This window comes from Eurypyga helias, unplaced genomic scaffold (assembly GCF_000690775.1).
Source record: "Eurypyga helias isolate BGI_N326 unplaced genomic scaffold, ASM69077v1 scaffold3084, whole genome shotgun sequence".
NCBI lineage: Eukaryota > Metazoa > Chordata > Aves > Eurypygiformes > Eurypygidae > Eurypyga > Eurypyga helias.
In genome coordinates, this window is record NW_010246681.1 from 39,582 (window position 1) to 56,640 (window position 17,059).

The 17,059-nt window shown below is 38.6% G+C and overlaps 1 protein-coding gene across 1 annotated transcript in view; it reads left to right on the forward strand.

Annotated features, from left to right (window-relative positions):
• The window catches only part of ADCYAP1R1 (adenylate cyclase activating polypeptide 1 (pituitary) receptor type I), a gene marked incomplete at its 5' end in the record, with an annotated part of 85,840 nt that overhangs the window by 37,755 nt on the left and 31,026 nt on the right, over positions 1-17,059 (forward strand). Inside the window, 7 exons of the mRNA XM_010150472.1 lie at positions 6,406-6,441; positions 7,075-7,116; positions 8,926-9,029; positions 9,585-9,682; positions 10,148-10,280; positions 12,466-12,619; positions 15,963-16,023. Coding sequence (XP_010148774.1) covers positions 6,406-6,441; positions 7,075-7,116; positions 8,926-9,029; positions 9,585-9,682; positions 10,148-10,280; positions 12,466-12,619; positions 15,963-16,023 — 628 coding nt within the window. The remainder of the gene's footprint in view (positions 1-6,405; positions 6,442-7,074; positions 7,117-8,925; positions 9,030-9,584; positions 9,683-10,147; positions 10,281-12,465; positions 12,620-15,962; positions 16,024-17,059) is intronic.

The following is a 17,059-nucleotide window of genomic DNA, read 5'->3' on the forward strand; positions in this document are numbered from 1 at the left end:
GGGATTCCACAACTTCTCTGAGCAACCAGTTCTAGTGCCTGACCACCAGCATCGAGAAGAATTTCTTCCTTATATCTAATTTAAATCTACCCTCTTTCCACTTAAAGCCATTGCCCCAAGTCCTATCACTACAGGCCCTTGCAAAAAGTGCCCCAGCAGCTTTCTTGTCAGCCCCTTCAGGTACTGGAAGGAGCTATAAGGTCTCCCTGGAGCCTTTTCTTCTCAAAGCTGAACAAGCCTAATTCTTTAAGTCTGTCTTCATAGCAAAGGTGCTCCAGCCCTCAGATCATCCTTATGGCCTCATCTGGACTCACTTCAACAGGTCTATGTCCTTCTGGTGTCAGGAGCCCCAGAGCTGGATACAGTACTCCAGCTGGTGTCTCACGATAGCAGAGTAGAGGGGGAGAATCCTCTCCCTCAACCTGCTGTTCATAGTTTTTTTTGATGAAGCTCAGGATACGGTTGGCTTTCTCCACTGCCAGCACACACTGCCAGTTCAGGTTCAGCTTTTCATCCACTAATACCCTTAAGTCCTTCTCCTCAGAGCTGCTCTCTCTCCACTCTCCAAACAGCCTGTACTTGTGTTTGGTATTGCCCGACCCAGGTGCAAGACTTTGCACTTGACCTTGTTGAACTCCATAAGGTTGACAGTGGTCCACCTCTCAAGCCTGTCAAGGTCTCCCTGGATGGCATCCCTTCCCTTCATGCTTTCTTCTGGGAATTATTTCATGACTGATAATCTCCATTGGTCAAAATTTCTTACTTTCTGTGTTTATTGTTTGAAAAATATTTGCTTTTCTCTGAAATATGACCCCTGCCCTCTTCAGAGCTAGGAGGCCCTTCAATAGTATTTGTGTTGATCTTGCACTCTGATGGATGCCCCTGTGACAACCAGCCTCATAGTAAGGATACACATAATGTTTAAATGATGCCTACCAGTTGCTATGGTGACCTCAGTCCACTGCTAGTTTCATACCCTTTAATAAGAAAGAGGAAGAAAAGAAGAAATTCATAATCTCCCTTACATGTTATTGATCATATCTGTACATCTGTCCTTCCTCAGCCAGCCTTATGTACTATGTACTTTATGTTCTCCATGTCGGACCGTACTGGTATTCTCCTGGGATTTCCAGGCATGATTCTCTGGGTCTCTATTTCATTATCCTTGTGCCTTGAAATCAATAGAGGATATAGAAGGAAAGGACTTATGTATCAGTTCCATCACTGCCTTTACTGTAATGTTTTCTACAAACCACTGGGTAACAAAGTTACAGAAGCTATTTCATCTCAGCCTATGGTAGAGGTCTAAAACACATCACCCTCTGGAAAGTGCTAGTCTCTTTGACCGTTATGGGAGGAGACATAGACAAGATGAACTTGTCTTCAGGTGGGTAAATTGGATGGGGTGAATTTGCTCCACAGACTGAGTCCCTCAGATGTCCTTAGGTACCAGTTCTTATTCAAACATCTAAATATGAACCAGGCTTCTCACCTTTAATTCCTCTCTGCCTCAGTTTTCCTGTTTTCTAAATACAGTGAACAATGCCACTTAATTTTGTTCTGTGTCAGTGCCTCCACTATGTTCACAAATTCCTTTGACCAGGCTAACGGCAATATATCCAGGAAATGCCAAGTGAGCTAATGACTTTCAATTTTTAGTTTACTGTCTATGGGTCAGGAGGCTGGAGAGACCAAAACCCCTGGAAAGAATGGAGGGAAGCACTCTGCATAGGGAAATGTGTGGGAATCTCTAAGGCCATGTATTCTGTACCCTTGACTAGCTGCCGCTTTCTACAGATCCTGTTAATGAGATTGTAAAGACCTAGCAGCTGATTGTGGATCACTTTCCTCCCCAAAACAAAGCCATAATGCAGGAACTGGGATGGCTGGATAGTGTGCTTGTGGGATTGTGTGTGCCCAGGTAGAGGACTGGGCAGAGGGCATTAGAAGCAGTGGGCAGAGTGTGCAAGTGGTAGCTGTGCGGGGAGCTCAGAAAGCCCCAGAAAAGCTGCTAAGTAGACTGCTGTTCCCAACTGCAGCAGGCTGAACAGATTGCTGGGGCATGAGAGCAGCGTGCAGCAATAGGGAAGGGAGGGAAAAGGCACAGTGTGGTGCATGCTTTCGAGCCGGGCATGAGAGCTCGCTGATTTATTTCATATTGATAAATTAAATGTTAAACTTCTAATCGGTGCTATAGAAAACAGGAAAAAAATCAAATTCCTGCCTAACCAGGTCATTATCCACATAACTGGGCAGCACAATAACAAGTGATTGTAGGAAATGTTTTCCATAATCTCTCTGCCCCAGTCTGTGCACTTTCTGAAGGGGCAGAATTAACGTGCTGTAAAAACAGTGCGAGCTTTGCATGTTGATCTCAGTGCTGTCGAAATCCAACCTTTTGGAGGATGACCTATGTGGACCAGTCCTCCAATCCATAATACTGATATTGGAACAACAGGAATAAGGGACATTTTTGGGCAAGCCATTTCAAGACAGAATAGTTTTGGAAGCCTTTAGTTCCCCCTCCTGCCACTAGTAAAGGCCAAATGCTGGAACACAAGGGTTAAACGCAAGTTGTGCTCAGATAAACAAATCTATAGGAGATAAGGCAGTTGCCATGCTAGCTGACACCAAAAGCAGCCAGCACAAATTTGGCACACAGGAGCTGATCTAAAAGGCTGCACAGAGTTCCGAGGCTCATCATACACAGGCTGTTTCTTGGCTTTAACTTTGCCAGTCCTGTTCATTGTAAATTAGAAGCAACAATTGCTTGGCTCAAATTTCTCATCCATTGGAGAACAGTGAGGAGGTAGTTATGTTTTCTTGGACTCAGCAAATGAAAACCAAGAAAGAAAGCTTGATACATGTGCAAGAAAAGGGCACGAAAGATCTAGGTGTCTGACACTAATTCTATGGAGAGATGTTGGCACATCCTTTGACTTTTTTTTCTCCCTGTTTCACCTCTTAATGTAAAAAATAGAAATAAGCTTTATGTTCTGTGTGTGATTATTCTAGTCATTGGAATTAAAAATTCAGCATTCTAATAGATCTTTCCTAAGGTCTCTAGGTAGTACTGCAAATAACATCTAATTAATAATGACAGTTAAAGCACCCATGACAGATTTGCTTTACTTCCCAGGGAGTAACACTTACCTATTCAGTCTGGTCAAATTGTGAATAAAGCTACCTGTCAATATACAGGACAAACCATCCTTTGTCAAGGAGAACATTAGCTTCCTCAGGAGTTTATTGACTAATGTGAGCAATTATTGATTTAAAAATACTTTTAGGACATAAACCACCAGCTTCCCGTGGTTTATGTCCCAAGAGTAAGGCAATGAGAAGACTCCTGTGAAAGCCCATGAAGCAAGATGCCCTGCAATTTTGGTCCATTACATCATTGACATCAGAGTAAATTTGCTGAGGTCTGTCTAGAGTCAGAAAGGCACTCAAGTGTAAAAGAAAAAAACCAAATCCAGAAACATAAAATTTCAGGGAAGTACTCTGAAAAATGAGAGGGACTGTCCTGTGTCTGGACTTCTTACAACCCCAGCTCAAATGCATGCTCAGGCCTTGTCCATATGTATGTAGATATATTAAATGTTAAGCACAGAAATAATCCAAATTAACTCCATCACACTCTCATAGACGTGAGTAAGCATAGCCATTGGCACAGTTATCTGTCATGTAAATATCCATATTGTTGTGCAGGATACATAAACATATGGAGTCAGAGAGAAGGGCAGCAGCAGCACACAGGAAGCCAGATGGTGGTTGTATGTTCCCTCATTTTAGTGCTTACATATATAACATGTATACATATGCATACACACACAAATATAACTGTATATGTCTGTATGTTATCCAAACATTCATTAGACAAACTTTGACTTTTAGCTGTAATTCAGGGCACAGTGTTCAGTGTAAATCTAATTGACTTTCCAGTAGCTTAACTTATTAGTGAAAATTAAGTTAATGAATCAAGCCTAAAAGCCTGTATAGTAAAACGTTATACTGGAACTTTCTTCAGGAAGGATTCAGATGTAGAAAAATATGTTAATAAAAGGGCAGTTTTCTCCTTTAGCAATAAGAATCTGTGGATCCCTTCAGAATGTTCAAACACAGTTAAAATGCAATAATAATTTAGGTATATATAAACAATTATTAATATTAAAAGTCCCTTCATTTTACAAACCTGCATTAATATAATATTTTAAGTGTTATTATTGATGTCATGAAATACAAAATTAATTAAAATCTAATATTTTAACATCAGAGTGACAAACTACCACCCATACTTTGCGTGAAATAATGTGATGGGGTTTTTTCCTATAGGAATTAATTAGCAAATTTAAAACACATTTCATAAAGGATATTTTTCTCATCAGTCCATGTAACATGCCAGGAATATCAGGCTTCAATCTACTGAATATTGACTTGGTCTTCCTCCAACAGGAATTCTATAAAGTCTGTAATATCAGATTTCAGGATTTAAACCACACTGTACAACTGAAAAATTGAAACTGGATTTCTATGAGTCAAAATGGTTTCTGGAAGTTTTTTGCAGATTTTGCTTACCATGCTTCTGTGGGTTTCTGTCATAGAAGCAGGGTCTGAAAGACACTGGTCAAGGAACAGTGGCTTGCTCTTTGATCCTCTGGCTAACAAAAACACAGGTAAAAATTCACACACAATATCCTAAAGTTGGTATTCTGATTTTAGCAACAGTCATCTATATCTGAGATATATCACTGTTAATAAACCTGTGGTTTGCTAGGCTCAGGAGGCAAACGGGCCTGTACAATATATTCTGCAGTGGCATCCCTGTTATTGTGCCAAGAATCCAGAGCACAGCCTTAGCACATCTCTGCAGCATCTGGTAATTTGGTCTGATGCAGCAGGTTGAATGATCTTCGCTGAAAAACATTTGGTCAGAGCATTGGTGACTTCTCCTCAGATTTAGTAGATCTACCCAATATTTACAAACATCCAAGAAATCTCCTATGTGAAATCTTTAAAGCAGTTGGAGTTGGACAGAGAAGCCAGGAGACAAACAACGTTCTTATTGTGGCTTTCAGGAATGGCTCCAGAGTCCAGAGTTACCAGCAGGTTGTAAGCTTAGGTTTGGTGATGAATACATTCATTCAAAGACATACTACAGCCTACCTAGACTTTTGTCAAAAGTTTCAGCTGTGTTTGACTCTTACCATCATCTTCACACTAAATCCTCTGTTTTCTGTCTTAGAAAATCAAGAAGCACATCTGATTTATTTTAGAGGACAGAGAGAAATCAGTGAATTTGAAATTATTAAGGAGTGTGAAAAAGTATAAAAAGACAAATACTTAAATATAAAATATAAAATGCATTATATACTGTACTGAAAAGACTCCCTTTAATATTTTGGTTCTTTAGATGCTGTCTTTCTCTGTTCCCATCAGCTCAAAATCAATTTCTTTAAAAAATTTATTTTTAAGAAAACCTTTCTCATACAATTGGTAAATGACTTTTCTAATCCCGTGTTAAGATTTCACCATATGTTCAGGGTTAAAGAGAATAACCTAAAGCCTTGTGGTTACTCCAGGGGATGCAGACCTAAGCTAATCTAAACATTTAACCTGCCCTTGCAGTCAGTGAAATGTTGGAAATATTTTGTCACTCACTGGTCGCTGGGTCACTGGCAGAGCTGTTTGCAGGCAGCTTTGTCAGGCTTCGCTGGGTACGTGCACGATGCACCAGCACCACTCGGTGGCTTAAGGCAGCTCCTCTTTATTCATCCCCCAACACCGAGCTTGAGCCCCAGTCCAATGAGGATTCAGCCTGACCTCAGTGCAATTCGGGTGAAATATTTAGTAGGGTGGGTGGGAGACTGGTTTGAGACAATTCCAACAATTTATTTTGAAGGACAAAAGAAAGAAAAAATCAATTTTTTTAATGCAAATGCAAATTTTTCCATTGTAATACTTTAAAATTTGTAATACAAATCACCATGGATTTTAGCACAATATTTTGGAAATGTGTTGGTATTTCTTATTTCACAACCTTCACCCCTTCTAAAAAAAAAAAAAAAACCCAAAACAAAACACCAACCAACAAACAAACAAAAAAACCCCAACCAAACACAAAAACATTTTCTAATCTCTTTTTCATATTCTTCCTAGAGTTTGATGAAACTCCATGACAAACTCCACAAATTTAACGATGCAATGCAATGCAATGCAATGGGCTCTTTTCTGAAAGACACTTTCCAGTCATAAATATACAGTAACAAAGTACTGATCTTGAATAAAAGTAGATAAACCAAAGTTTCTTGTAGTTTTTCTCTAGGGTCTGCTATATCCACTCCTCTTTTGGGAAGGAAACTATTACCAAGATCAAATTAATTATTTTTATTCTTCTAATTTCAGGTTGGGAAGTTGATAACCTGGGGCAAACCCATGCAGGTAAGAACCAGTTGTGTTCACTACCTCCTATGTATTTCTGTTCTCAAAAATTGTATGTAGAGCACATGATAAAAAACTTTTCAATAATCTGATATTGTGTATCAACCGTTATGATAATGACTGTAGTTCATCCTAACACTGACAAAAAATGGAAGTAAAAATCTGACAAGTTTCTCGAAATCAGTGTATTTAAGCTAAACCCACAAAATTAAACTTTCTTACTTAAAACCAAATACATCTTGCTTTTTGTCATTGATGGATAGAAACCATTTTTCATTAATTCTGCAAAAACTGACCATATTTAAATGTCTATGGATTATAAATTTAAATTTCTAAAGCGACAATATCTGCCTTTTATATTTTTACAATAATTTGGTCCTAGTTTGATTGTATGTGGTTTTAGCTATATGCTCACTGCTTGCAGTAGCAATTTTTAATTGTATACTTTCAGCTTTGATTTAAACTCATAAGTAAAACTGTGCTCACTTCCTGAAAAGACAGAATCAAGTATTTATTGCTTTTGGGCCTTATTCACACAAATGTGTTCTATTCACTGATTTCCACACAGACCAGTTTGGGTCCTAATAGAAAACACAATCAAAAGAATTTCATACCAAATTTCCACTTTTATAGGTGATTATGACCTGCTGGAAAGCACAGCCCAGTCTCCCCTAGGTAAGAAGCAGAATCATGGAATGTTTCTCCTTTTATTTTAACTTTCTTAAAAAGGAAGGTCCAAGTTTTGTCTCCTGCCATTTAGGTATGATTTTCTAATCATTTCTAATTATGGTGACACATTTTCTGGTGCGTTACTTTTAGCAGTATTATGAAAATTTATTCCTCCACTATTAAGCCTTGCAATCTGGCAAGTATGTTGCTATAAATTATACCTGCCTACTTAACAGTAATTACTAAATGGTGTTAAGGAAAGTCAACACCATGATTCAGAGGTTATTTTCCATAGAAAACTACGGATGAATGTGCAAGAGTAATTTACCAAAATTTGCCAAGCAATGTGATGTTCTTAAATGAATGCTGTGATTAAATAGATATATTCCGCTGCATGGATGGCAAACAGATTCTCAAAAAATAAGGTCACTTGTTAGTATTATGAACTACTTGACTGAACTGCTCTAAGAATGCGGAGCAGCACAACCTTACTAAACAAACAAACAAAAAAACCCGCAACCTTGGAAATTTCCATCAGTTTTGGTCGAGGTACAGCTCAAACTCCAAAAACTGTAATAGTTTGATAAATGGAAACTGTTCTATTGTGCTGGAGAGGAATAAGTGCTGCCAGCAACCCAGCTCTAATGTTACAAACAGGTCACTGAGCTCTGGCAAAAGCAGTGGCGCTTAAACAGAGCACCACGGGAGTCATCCCACCTTAGGCAGCCTCAGTAACAAAGTGAGTGTCAAGAGACACTTTCCTCTTCTACCCCCAGCTCCTGCTTCTCCATACAGTTTTGAGCCTTTTGTCTGTGTCAGTGGAAGCCATTTAGGAGGTAATCTTTATATGAGATTTGCCAAACAATTAGGATAAAAGGAAAGACAAAGAGAATGACGTTTTCTCTGAGTCAATTGTGAGCATCCTTGCAAACACTTGCTTTAGAGTAAGGTTATAAACTGAGATTGGAACAAATAATAAACAGAAGAATGTGAAATTCTTAAACATGTCTGAAATTGTCAACTGAAGCCACACTGGGCATCTAGAGATGTAAATGAATTTATTGCTGTGAAGAGAGAGATGGGGAAGAGATTCTCACTCCATCTTTCATTTGTTTTCCTGCAGACCCTCTCACAAAGTCACTCTCAGATCAGAGCTTAGGCTTGAAGATAAATGAGTGGGATACAGGTTATCTGACTGTAGGAAAATGATCCAGCTGCTTCACCATAGTCATCTAATGGCTATTTTATATATCCTACTGTATCCTGCCTGGCTTGCAGCAGCTGCTCCAAATAACAATGTTAGTCTTGTGTTTCCTTTCCAGTCCCATGCAGATGTTTCAGATATATCTGTTTATCTACATTTATTATCTTAAATAGCACAAAGTGCCTACCTATATTTAAGTGCTGGACTTAACCTTTAGCCATCTGAAGTGTAGATGTCTACATCGAAGCTGTATTCCTTAGATGCCGTTCATAGTCAATGTTGAGAAACGGCCATTTAGCTGACCCCTGGTTCTGGTATCCACTCAAGAATGAGATCATCAGTGGCCTGGAAGCAATGACTATACTGGTTAAATACTTAGCTCTCTGGTGACCAGATGTAGCAGTAGACATCCATAGCTGACTGTTGTAGAACTGGGTCATTAAAGACGTCATTAAACTTTCAAGATGCCATTAAAGTCTTCTATGGATATCCAGATAAATAGTACCTCCAGTGGTACTGTGAGGTTTTTTTTGGTCATCTACCAAGGGGAGGGAGGCTATGTCCTGGTATTTACTTCAACAATGTCACATTCCCAACTGTACTTGACACAGGGGACATCAGCAGAAATTGCACTGAAGATGGCTGGTCTGAACCTTTTCCTCATTATTATGATGCCTGCGGCTTTGATGAAAATGAAACAGAGTCTGATAACCAGGTGGGAATTAATCTTATAATTAAAAACAAATGAAGGCAGGGAGCAGCAGTTTGCTTTTTGTCCAGCCTCTGGTCATGTTCTGATTTGAGGGTGATTAGATTGAAACAATCAGATATTTATGGACATAAAAATGTGAGAAGCAAGATTTACATCTTTCCTAGCCCTTCAGTGAATATTTCCAGAATATGAATGTTTGGTTTTGATACAGCTTGTGATTTCTAGAAGTCTGGTTTAGCCCCCAGTTTTTCTCTTATTGACTAAAGAATCCCTTAGCCATTTACTTTTTTTCTACAGATAGATGCACAGTGGTCAAAGAAATGCAGACAACCTTTGCTAGCTTACTGGCAAATGAGCTTCACAGTATGCAGACCCAAGAGTACACCAGACATAGAGCAATGCTCTAATATACAGTGAGATCGCAGGGGAACCAAGAGAGGAAAACAACCAGGCTCCTCAAGAAGCAGATCCCACCTATGGTTCCCCCTGCATGTTGACAGGGTAAAGAAGATGTGATGGGTAGATGAACTATTTAATCATCTGTTCTTGCCTCCCAAGGATTACTACTATCTATCTGTGAAGGCTTTGTACACAGTGGGATACAGCACTTCTCTTGTTTCCCTCACCACTGCCATGGTTATCCTGTGTCGTTTCAGGTGAGTCAGGATATGATCAGTGAGCTGTTCAGTCACTGGAGGAAAGAGGATGGAACTCATTGTCCCAAAACAATGTTTAAGCTTGTATTTCACCAGATATAGAATAAAAGGGACACAGTCCCTTAACAGAGCTGTTCCCCCAGCACGGACACAATCCTGTAGTCACGCTTTGGTAGACTGTAGATGCAACAGCAGAAGCTGAGTCTAACTTATGCAACAGCAGTAGCTGTGTTTAACTGGTCTATTTTATGCTACCTGGCATACTTTTACAAGAAAATCCCCAAATCCTCCTCTTAGTTAGGTTTGGGGTCAGTTTTATCCACACTCTTGACTTTGAGATGGTGCTATTCTTATCACCAAGGTGCTGGCCATGTGTTCCAATAGTCCACATGGGCTATTTTCATGAAAAGTATTTTTTTTTCTATTTTTTCCTTCTTTTCCTCTCCCTTGCTCTTTCCTCTCTAGGAAGCTTCACTGCACTCGAAATTTTATCCACATGAACCTCTTTGTTTCATTCATCCTACGTGCAATATCTGTATTCATTAAAGACGGGGTTCTTTATGCTGAACAGGATGGCAACCACTGTTTTATCTCAACGGTAAGTAAAACCAAAACCAGTCTTTTCCTTTATTTTTTTCAACATGAGATAATGAAAAATAGCAAGGCAGGCAACAATTTGTTGATTATCGTAGGCTGAGAAGCTATTCGGAGAGAAGGTAATTGGTGGTAAACTCCCCTCTTGCTTCACAGAAAACCTGCAGATGGTATTGTCTCATGATGTGATCAGTGTCCAGCAATCAGTCCTTCAGGACTAACCTACAGGTTTTGGTTTCTGATTCTATGCAGGTTGTTTCTCCCTTTCACAGATCCACATAGTGATAGGTGAGATGAGAGCAGACACAAGCAATTTCCTTCATCTGAAGGTCTGTTTTTTCTCCAAAGTCTAATTTGTTCTTGATATCAGACAGAACCATGTGTGAAGAGGGTGATCGTTCAGACATAGAAAGTACCCCTGATGGTCACAGTCTCAAAAAATCCTAAGTATTAGCCACATGTTTGTCCCTGAAGTGTGTGGTGTCATGGAAAGCAGTCTCTTTCGCAGACACACCTAGCCATATATTACATGAAAATCCCAATTCCTTTCACATTATAGACTAGTATTTGTTTTGATACATCAGCTCACCAGGTGTAATTATGATGGAATTACAGTGAGTTCCTAAACTGAGATCTCCTTTATCCATCCAGTTATGAGCTAAATTCCCAATGAGTCACTTCCACAGGGAAAGTGCAGGTGTGGTTAATTAGTCAGCCTTTTCTTTGTCATTGAAACTAGTTTTTGCTTTTAATTCTTCTCCTTGAAAAATGTGGAGCCTTGTTAGATCTGTAGTTTATTCACACCACTCTTCTATCAGTGGCACTGCCTCTTTGTTTTGAAACACTTGAAGCATTAAACATGTTAAAATAAGTCATTTAATGATGAGATCTTCAGGAAGCATTAAACATGTTAAAATCAGTCATTTAATGATGAGATCTTCAGCCCTGGTAGAGCTTCCATGACAAAACTCAGGATCTGATAGTTTCAACGTATTGGTTGTAGATTTGTCCCAGAATATGAAGTGTGGGTGGGAACCAGTGAAAATTGTCAGCTCCCTCAGCAGCTCCAGTTTATACACTGATTCTGCTCTGATTTGTTGAAATGTCCTACTTTTGTGTGAGCAGTGATGTCTCACTGGGATGCAACACTGGAAAGACAAGGGTTTCCTACTCTCCCAAAGTCCACCTAAGACTTTTATCACAGAAACATAGAATCACAGAATCACTTAGATTGGAAAAGGTCTTTACAATCATAGAGTCCAACCATAAACCTAACATTGCCAAGTCTACCACTAAACCATGTCCCTAAGCTCCATCTCCTGGGATGATGACTCAACTATTCCACTGGGAAGTCTGTTCCAATGCTTGATAATCCTTTTGGTGAAGAATTTTTTCCTAATAGCCAGTCTACACCTCCCATGGCACAACTTGAGGCTGTTTTCTCTTGTCCCATTGCTTGTTGCTTGGGAGAAGAGACAGACCCCTACTTTGCTACACCCTCCTTTCAGGTAGTTGGAAAGAGCGATAAGGTCTCCCTTGAGCCTCTTTTCCTCCAGACTAAACAACTCCAGTTCCTTCTTTTACTTTTTTTTCTTTTGTCCACTGCTTTTCACTCCAGTACATGAATGAAAGCTGCTGCTGATTTTTACAGTCACTCTGCTTTCTTTACACTTATGCTTACTTTTTATATTATGTCCCTGAGTGACAACACCCGCAAATGGCAATGAGGCACGATTCTCAGCTGCACACAGGAGGGTGCATCCTTTTTGATCCCACTCTCAGGGCTTTCCACAATCATCCTGCCTTTTCACATCCTTCCTTAGGTTTCTCAATACACAACTGGATTCTTTTCTTCTCTGCACTTAGTCCTTGGAAGGGGGCTTAAATCTAGCAATTAACATCTATTGACGATGTGCACTCCCACTAATATAAGACATTCTCAAGCTGTCTGCAGATATTCATCGACCACCTCCCACTGGTAAAATTGGCTACCTGCCCTTTCAAGCTTTGGTCTCTAAGTGACACCTCACATTATTCTCATGCTTTTAAAACTTTACTATTAAAAGTGTATAATACCAGTCCCAGCTGTGTTCTTTCCACTAAGAGATTTGGAGAGGTTGAAAGCATTTTCTCTATGTGTTAGGTGGAAACAACATGAAAATAACTTTGTTTTTCTTGATTCTCTGCAGGTGGAATGCAAAGCTGTGATGGTGTTTTTTCACTACTGTGTCATGTCTAACTACTTCTGGCTTTTCATCGAGGGATTGTACCTTTTCACTTTATTGGTAGAAACCTTTTTCCCAGAGAGGAGATATTTCTACTGGTACACTATTATTGGTTGGGGTAAGTGACATTTCTTGTCTAAAATGTGTCTCACTGTGCAAGACGACTCCATGGACCATCTAATATTTAGACATACGTTTTCAAAGTGTAGTTTTAGTCTTTGTATAGAAGTACTACTGCAGATAGAACTATGTTGTGCTTTTTTCTCTGAATAGAATTGAACTGGAATCTGGGGGACGCTGCATCTCTTTCAGAGATGTAGTCCACAACTGAAAATTGCCTTTTGCAAGATATGATTTTAATGCCAAATTCTTCAGCTTAATCAAATCTGCAGTGCTAAGTCTAGTCCATTTTTTAAGACTTAATTTATGTCTTTCTTCCAGATAATAGCTAAATTGAAAATGTATCCAAAGGGTATTCAAATATGCTCACCCTACCTTAATGGGAAATGGAAACTTTCAATGGGAAGAAACAAGATTTGTTTCAGAAAGGCCAGTTGTAACAGTGTGATTATTTTTCATTCTGGCCTTCTAGGAATAAATTGATTCCTGCAACGCATTAATTCAAACAGTTCTTTGCTGACATTTTTGTGCAGAAGTCAGATGGTGATTGCAGAACCCATTCATTTTAAATGTACCTTAAGAAGGTTAAGCTCAAATTTTACACTTAACCAAACATACTTCTGAAATAATCTGGAAAGCATCCTGTATATTTATGTGTAAAGCCTACAGGCAAATCACATACCTTAAATTATTGGCCTTTGACAAAAACCCAGCATCATGTAACCTGTTCCTTCAAGTAATCTACAGCTGCTTTTGTTTTGTCATTCCTGAGGCAGCTGTATATATACAAAAATTCCCATCTCCTGGCAAAGACTCCCTACAATAGGAGCAAAGATGTGGAGAAGAAAGGTGATCAGAAATAAGCTATGGCATATAAAGGCTATTAGAAATGACTATTGGAAAATAAATTATTGGAAAAGGATGTTCAAATTTCCCTTTGTACTATCCACAGATGTGTAATCACATTATAGCTGAGAGATAAGGCTGTTTTCAAAGAGAACTTGTGGGTTATGTACATGGTCATGTGACAATTACAAAACAAAACCATGTGTAAATCTTTGCAATCCAAACATAAATCAGAGGTTTTTTTTTTATTATTTTTTTTTAATCCATCTTTATAATGAAAGAACTACCCAGGTGGATTCATTCTGAAATGCCACCTCAAAATATTTGGTCTTGAGTTGAATACCATAAAAAATATCTAGCTGTTCAGTTTATAGATATCACTTCATATTCATGCAATATCAGTAATAACCATTAATAACACTAAGAGAATCTCCAAATGTGGATGGTTTTGGTTTGTTTTTGTTAAATACAGTATTTTCTCAACTCCTGCATATTTCAACTTGAATAGCAGTTCCCCTGACTTGGTAAAAGCAATTGGCACGGACAGAAACACTCCCGGACTCTGGATACAAGTCATGTAGGGCAAAAGCAGCCCCTCCACTCAGAGCTGATGGGGAGGGAGTTGCATTGAAGCAGCAATAAGCAAGAGCTCAGCATTTTACAGCACTGGGATATTTATCTGTTTCTCAAAATGTGCTGAGCACATCACTGTCTTCATTTGATTAATGAGAACTACATATGGCTGTGTCAATCCAGACAATTTTTTCCTCCTAAATATGCAATCTGCTGGTAGGGTCTCCAGATAGACTGCTGTCTTCCTGAGATCTCTCCTAATGCCTGCTCCTTACTCAGGGAAGAAATACAGTCAGCAAGAATAGCTTTCTTCTCAGCCTTCGGGGCTTGTCTGTTTTCTAATGTTACTCAGAAGCTGAAAAGAAGGTGGTGAGGACATATATATCTTTTGATGTAAAGAAAAGCAACGTGAGTATATATATATTCATATAGCAGATGGTTCAAACCTCCAAGCTGATGTGAAACATGCATTTGGAATTATATTTTTATGACACATTTAGTCTAATTTTGCCTTCCTGCCCATGTTTCAGACTTGGAACACTATTCATACCATCAAAATTTACAGAATGCAAATTGATGCAAACTAGATGCCATGTCAGCCCCATGATTGAAATTTAAAGATTATTTTTACTATTGTGCATCTGTTAAATGCACAAAGATCTTAATGTTTTCCAGGTATTCTCATGTGAGAAAAGCAGACTTCAGTTTAAATTAAATATGTATGACTTCTTCTCCCCAAAGCCTGTCATTTTATTTCTTTTTATAATTTTCCTTTCAAATATTTCTTTGTGTGCTTTTGTAAAGGAGGAGAGATTCATCAGTCATCTAGGTCTAATAGGGATATTTTTATTTCTGATAGCAGGAATATGAGATGTGACAGAGACTCACTTAAGCAGATTCAGTCAGATGACTAATTAATGTGACATTACATTACAACACAGCCTTGCAAAATGTATGAAACATAATTGTTCTTGTCAACTTCTGACAGCCTCGTTCACCACTGCAAGCTGGGGTTATCAAGGTCCATGTATTGTTTGCTTTTTAGCACTTTATCTTTCCAGTGCTGTCTGAATAGTTGTAGGCAGTTTCATAGTCAAAGATTTTATTTGCCACAAAAAGTAGATCCAACTTACCCAGAGTTTTCTTGCAAGACTGCATTATTTTATAAAAATATTTCTACTGGAAAACTACCCTTTAATGTTTTCAGAAAGGAAAATAAATCTAGGTTTCTCAGTGTATTCTTACTGTTTTGATTTAATTTGTATTTTACATGCACGTTTTTAAGAGTAAAGAAATGTCTGAGGCACAAATTAAATTCTTACTCCCAATATTCTCTTTTGGGCATTTGTTATGGTTGGGGTTTTTTCCATGAAGAAACCGACACATTCCTGTGAGTAAGGGAAAACTGTCCTGTACTGATTTGTTTTGGTTCAGTAAGTAAACCAAAATCATTTATTTACACAATAACAGAGAAAATGCAGTATATGTAAATAATATACAACGAAACCACATAAGAATACACAGAATATAATAATGCCATTACAGCATAACATCTGCCACTCTACAATTATTTAATAATTACAGTAGCTCTAGACACGGAGGCTGATGTTGCTGCTTTTATTTTGCACGGACTGTTTTACTGTTAATGCAACAAGATGAAGTACAACAACATTGAGAAACAAGGACATGAAACAACATAATTCTTTCCTGTTACCAGCTTTGCTTCTGCAATCCCAGCAAGAATAACCTATCCTCTGAGACAGATGTTTCTGAAGCTCTGAATTAATGTAATGAATTGCAATGTTTTGTGCATGAGTACCATCAGGAAATAAAACCTCAGTGGAGAGGTTGCAAAAAGTGCTCATTGTTGAGTACTAAATGTGTCCAAACTGGTAATGTTATCACCATCTTATCTTCGGCAGGAACCCCAACAATTTGTGTCACTGTCTGGGCAGTGTTGAGACTTCACTTTGATGATACCGGGTAGGTATTGCTGCATGGGAAATCATTTCATGTGCATTCAGCACGATGACAAGGATGAAACAGAAATATTCCATTTCTGACATTGATTAGTGCGTGCAAGTAGTTTAGGTCCGGTGTTCAACATGGGGTGCTTTCCTGTTCAGCTGCATAAATAGCCATAGTTTGATGTTTATGTCCTTATTGAGCTGGTGAAACCATAAAAGAAGATGTAGGCATCCACCCTGTAAACATGAAGCTGTGAGCCAGTGGCCCTTTGTTCCCTGCTCAGTTAAATTAGTGGAGTACAGGATATGTTTTATCTCATCTTAAAAGAGCTGTCAAATGAATCTCCAAATGATTATGAAGGAAGACGGAGGTGATGAGGTCAGCTGTAGAAATTTTTGCAGATACCTCTGATGTGATGAGTGAAATCTGCACAAGGCATTTCTGAGCTTTGATTTATAAAGGCAATTAGGAGTTTAGCTTCCCCTTGGAGATTTTTTTCCACAAATCTAGTAGGAGAGATGATTAGGGGTGAGACAGAAATCCACATCCTATCTTCTGTGTGGAATAAAAAAAAATAGAGGAAATGGAATAATTTCAGAAATAATTCAAAAGGGTAGATTCTGTCCAAAAGGTTTATTTCAGTAGGAAAAAAATCCTGCAAATATCTTGTATCTTTTTCTAAAGGATCAGAAGGAAAGGCTTCTCCTAGAGATGGTCCTGTACATCTCGGTACTTAGTAGATTGTCTGGTCTCATAGTGCATCAGACATAGCTGGTAAGAATGGACATGTATGTACACCCTGAAAATGCAAACTTAGCGATGTTTTTCATGGAAGCTATGTTTGAAGTTGAGGAAGTGTTAGAAAAATGCTGGGAATAAGAGAAGGAATAAACTTTCTATCTCAAAATAGATTTTGCCTTATACTAGAGATACCTGGATCCAAAATTTGCACAAGACTCACTGTTCTATCAGGTTTACTTCATCCTTCTTCTTTCATGCTCTTTTTGGAAAGCACATAAAGCCCTTCCTCCACTGGGTATGCCAGTGCTTT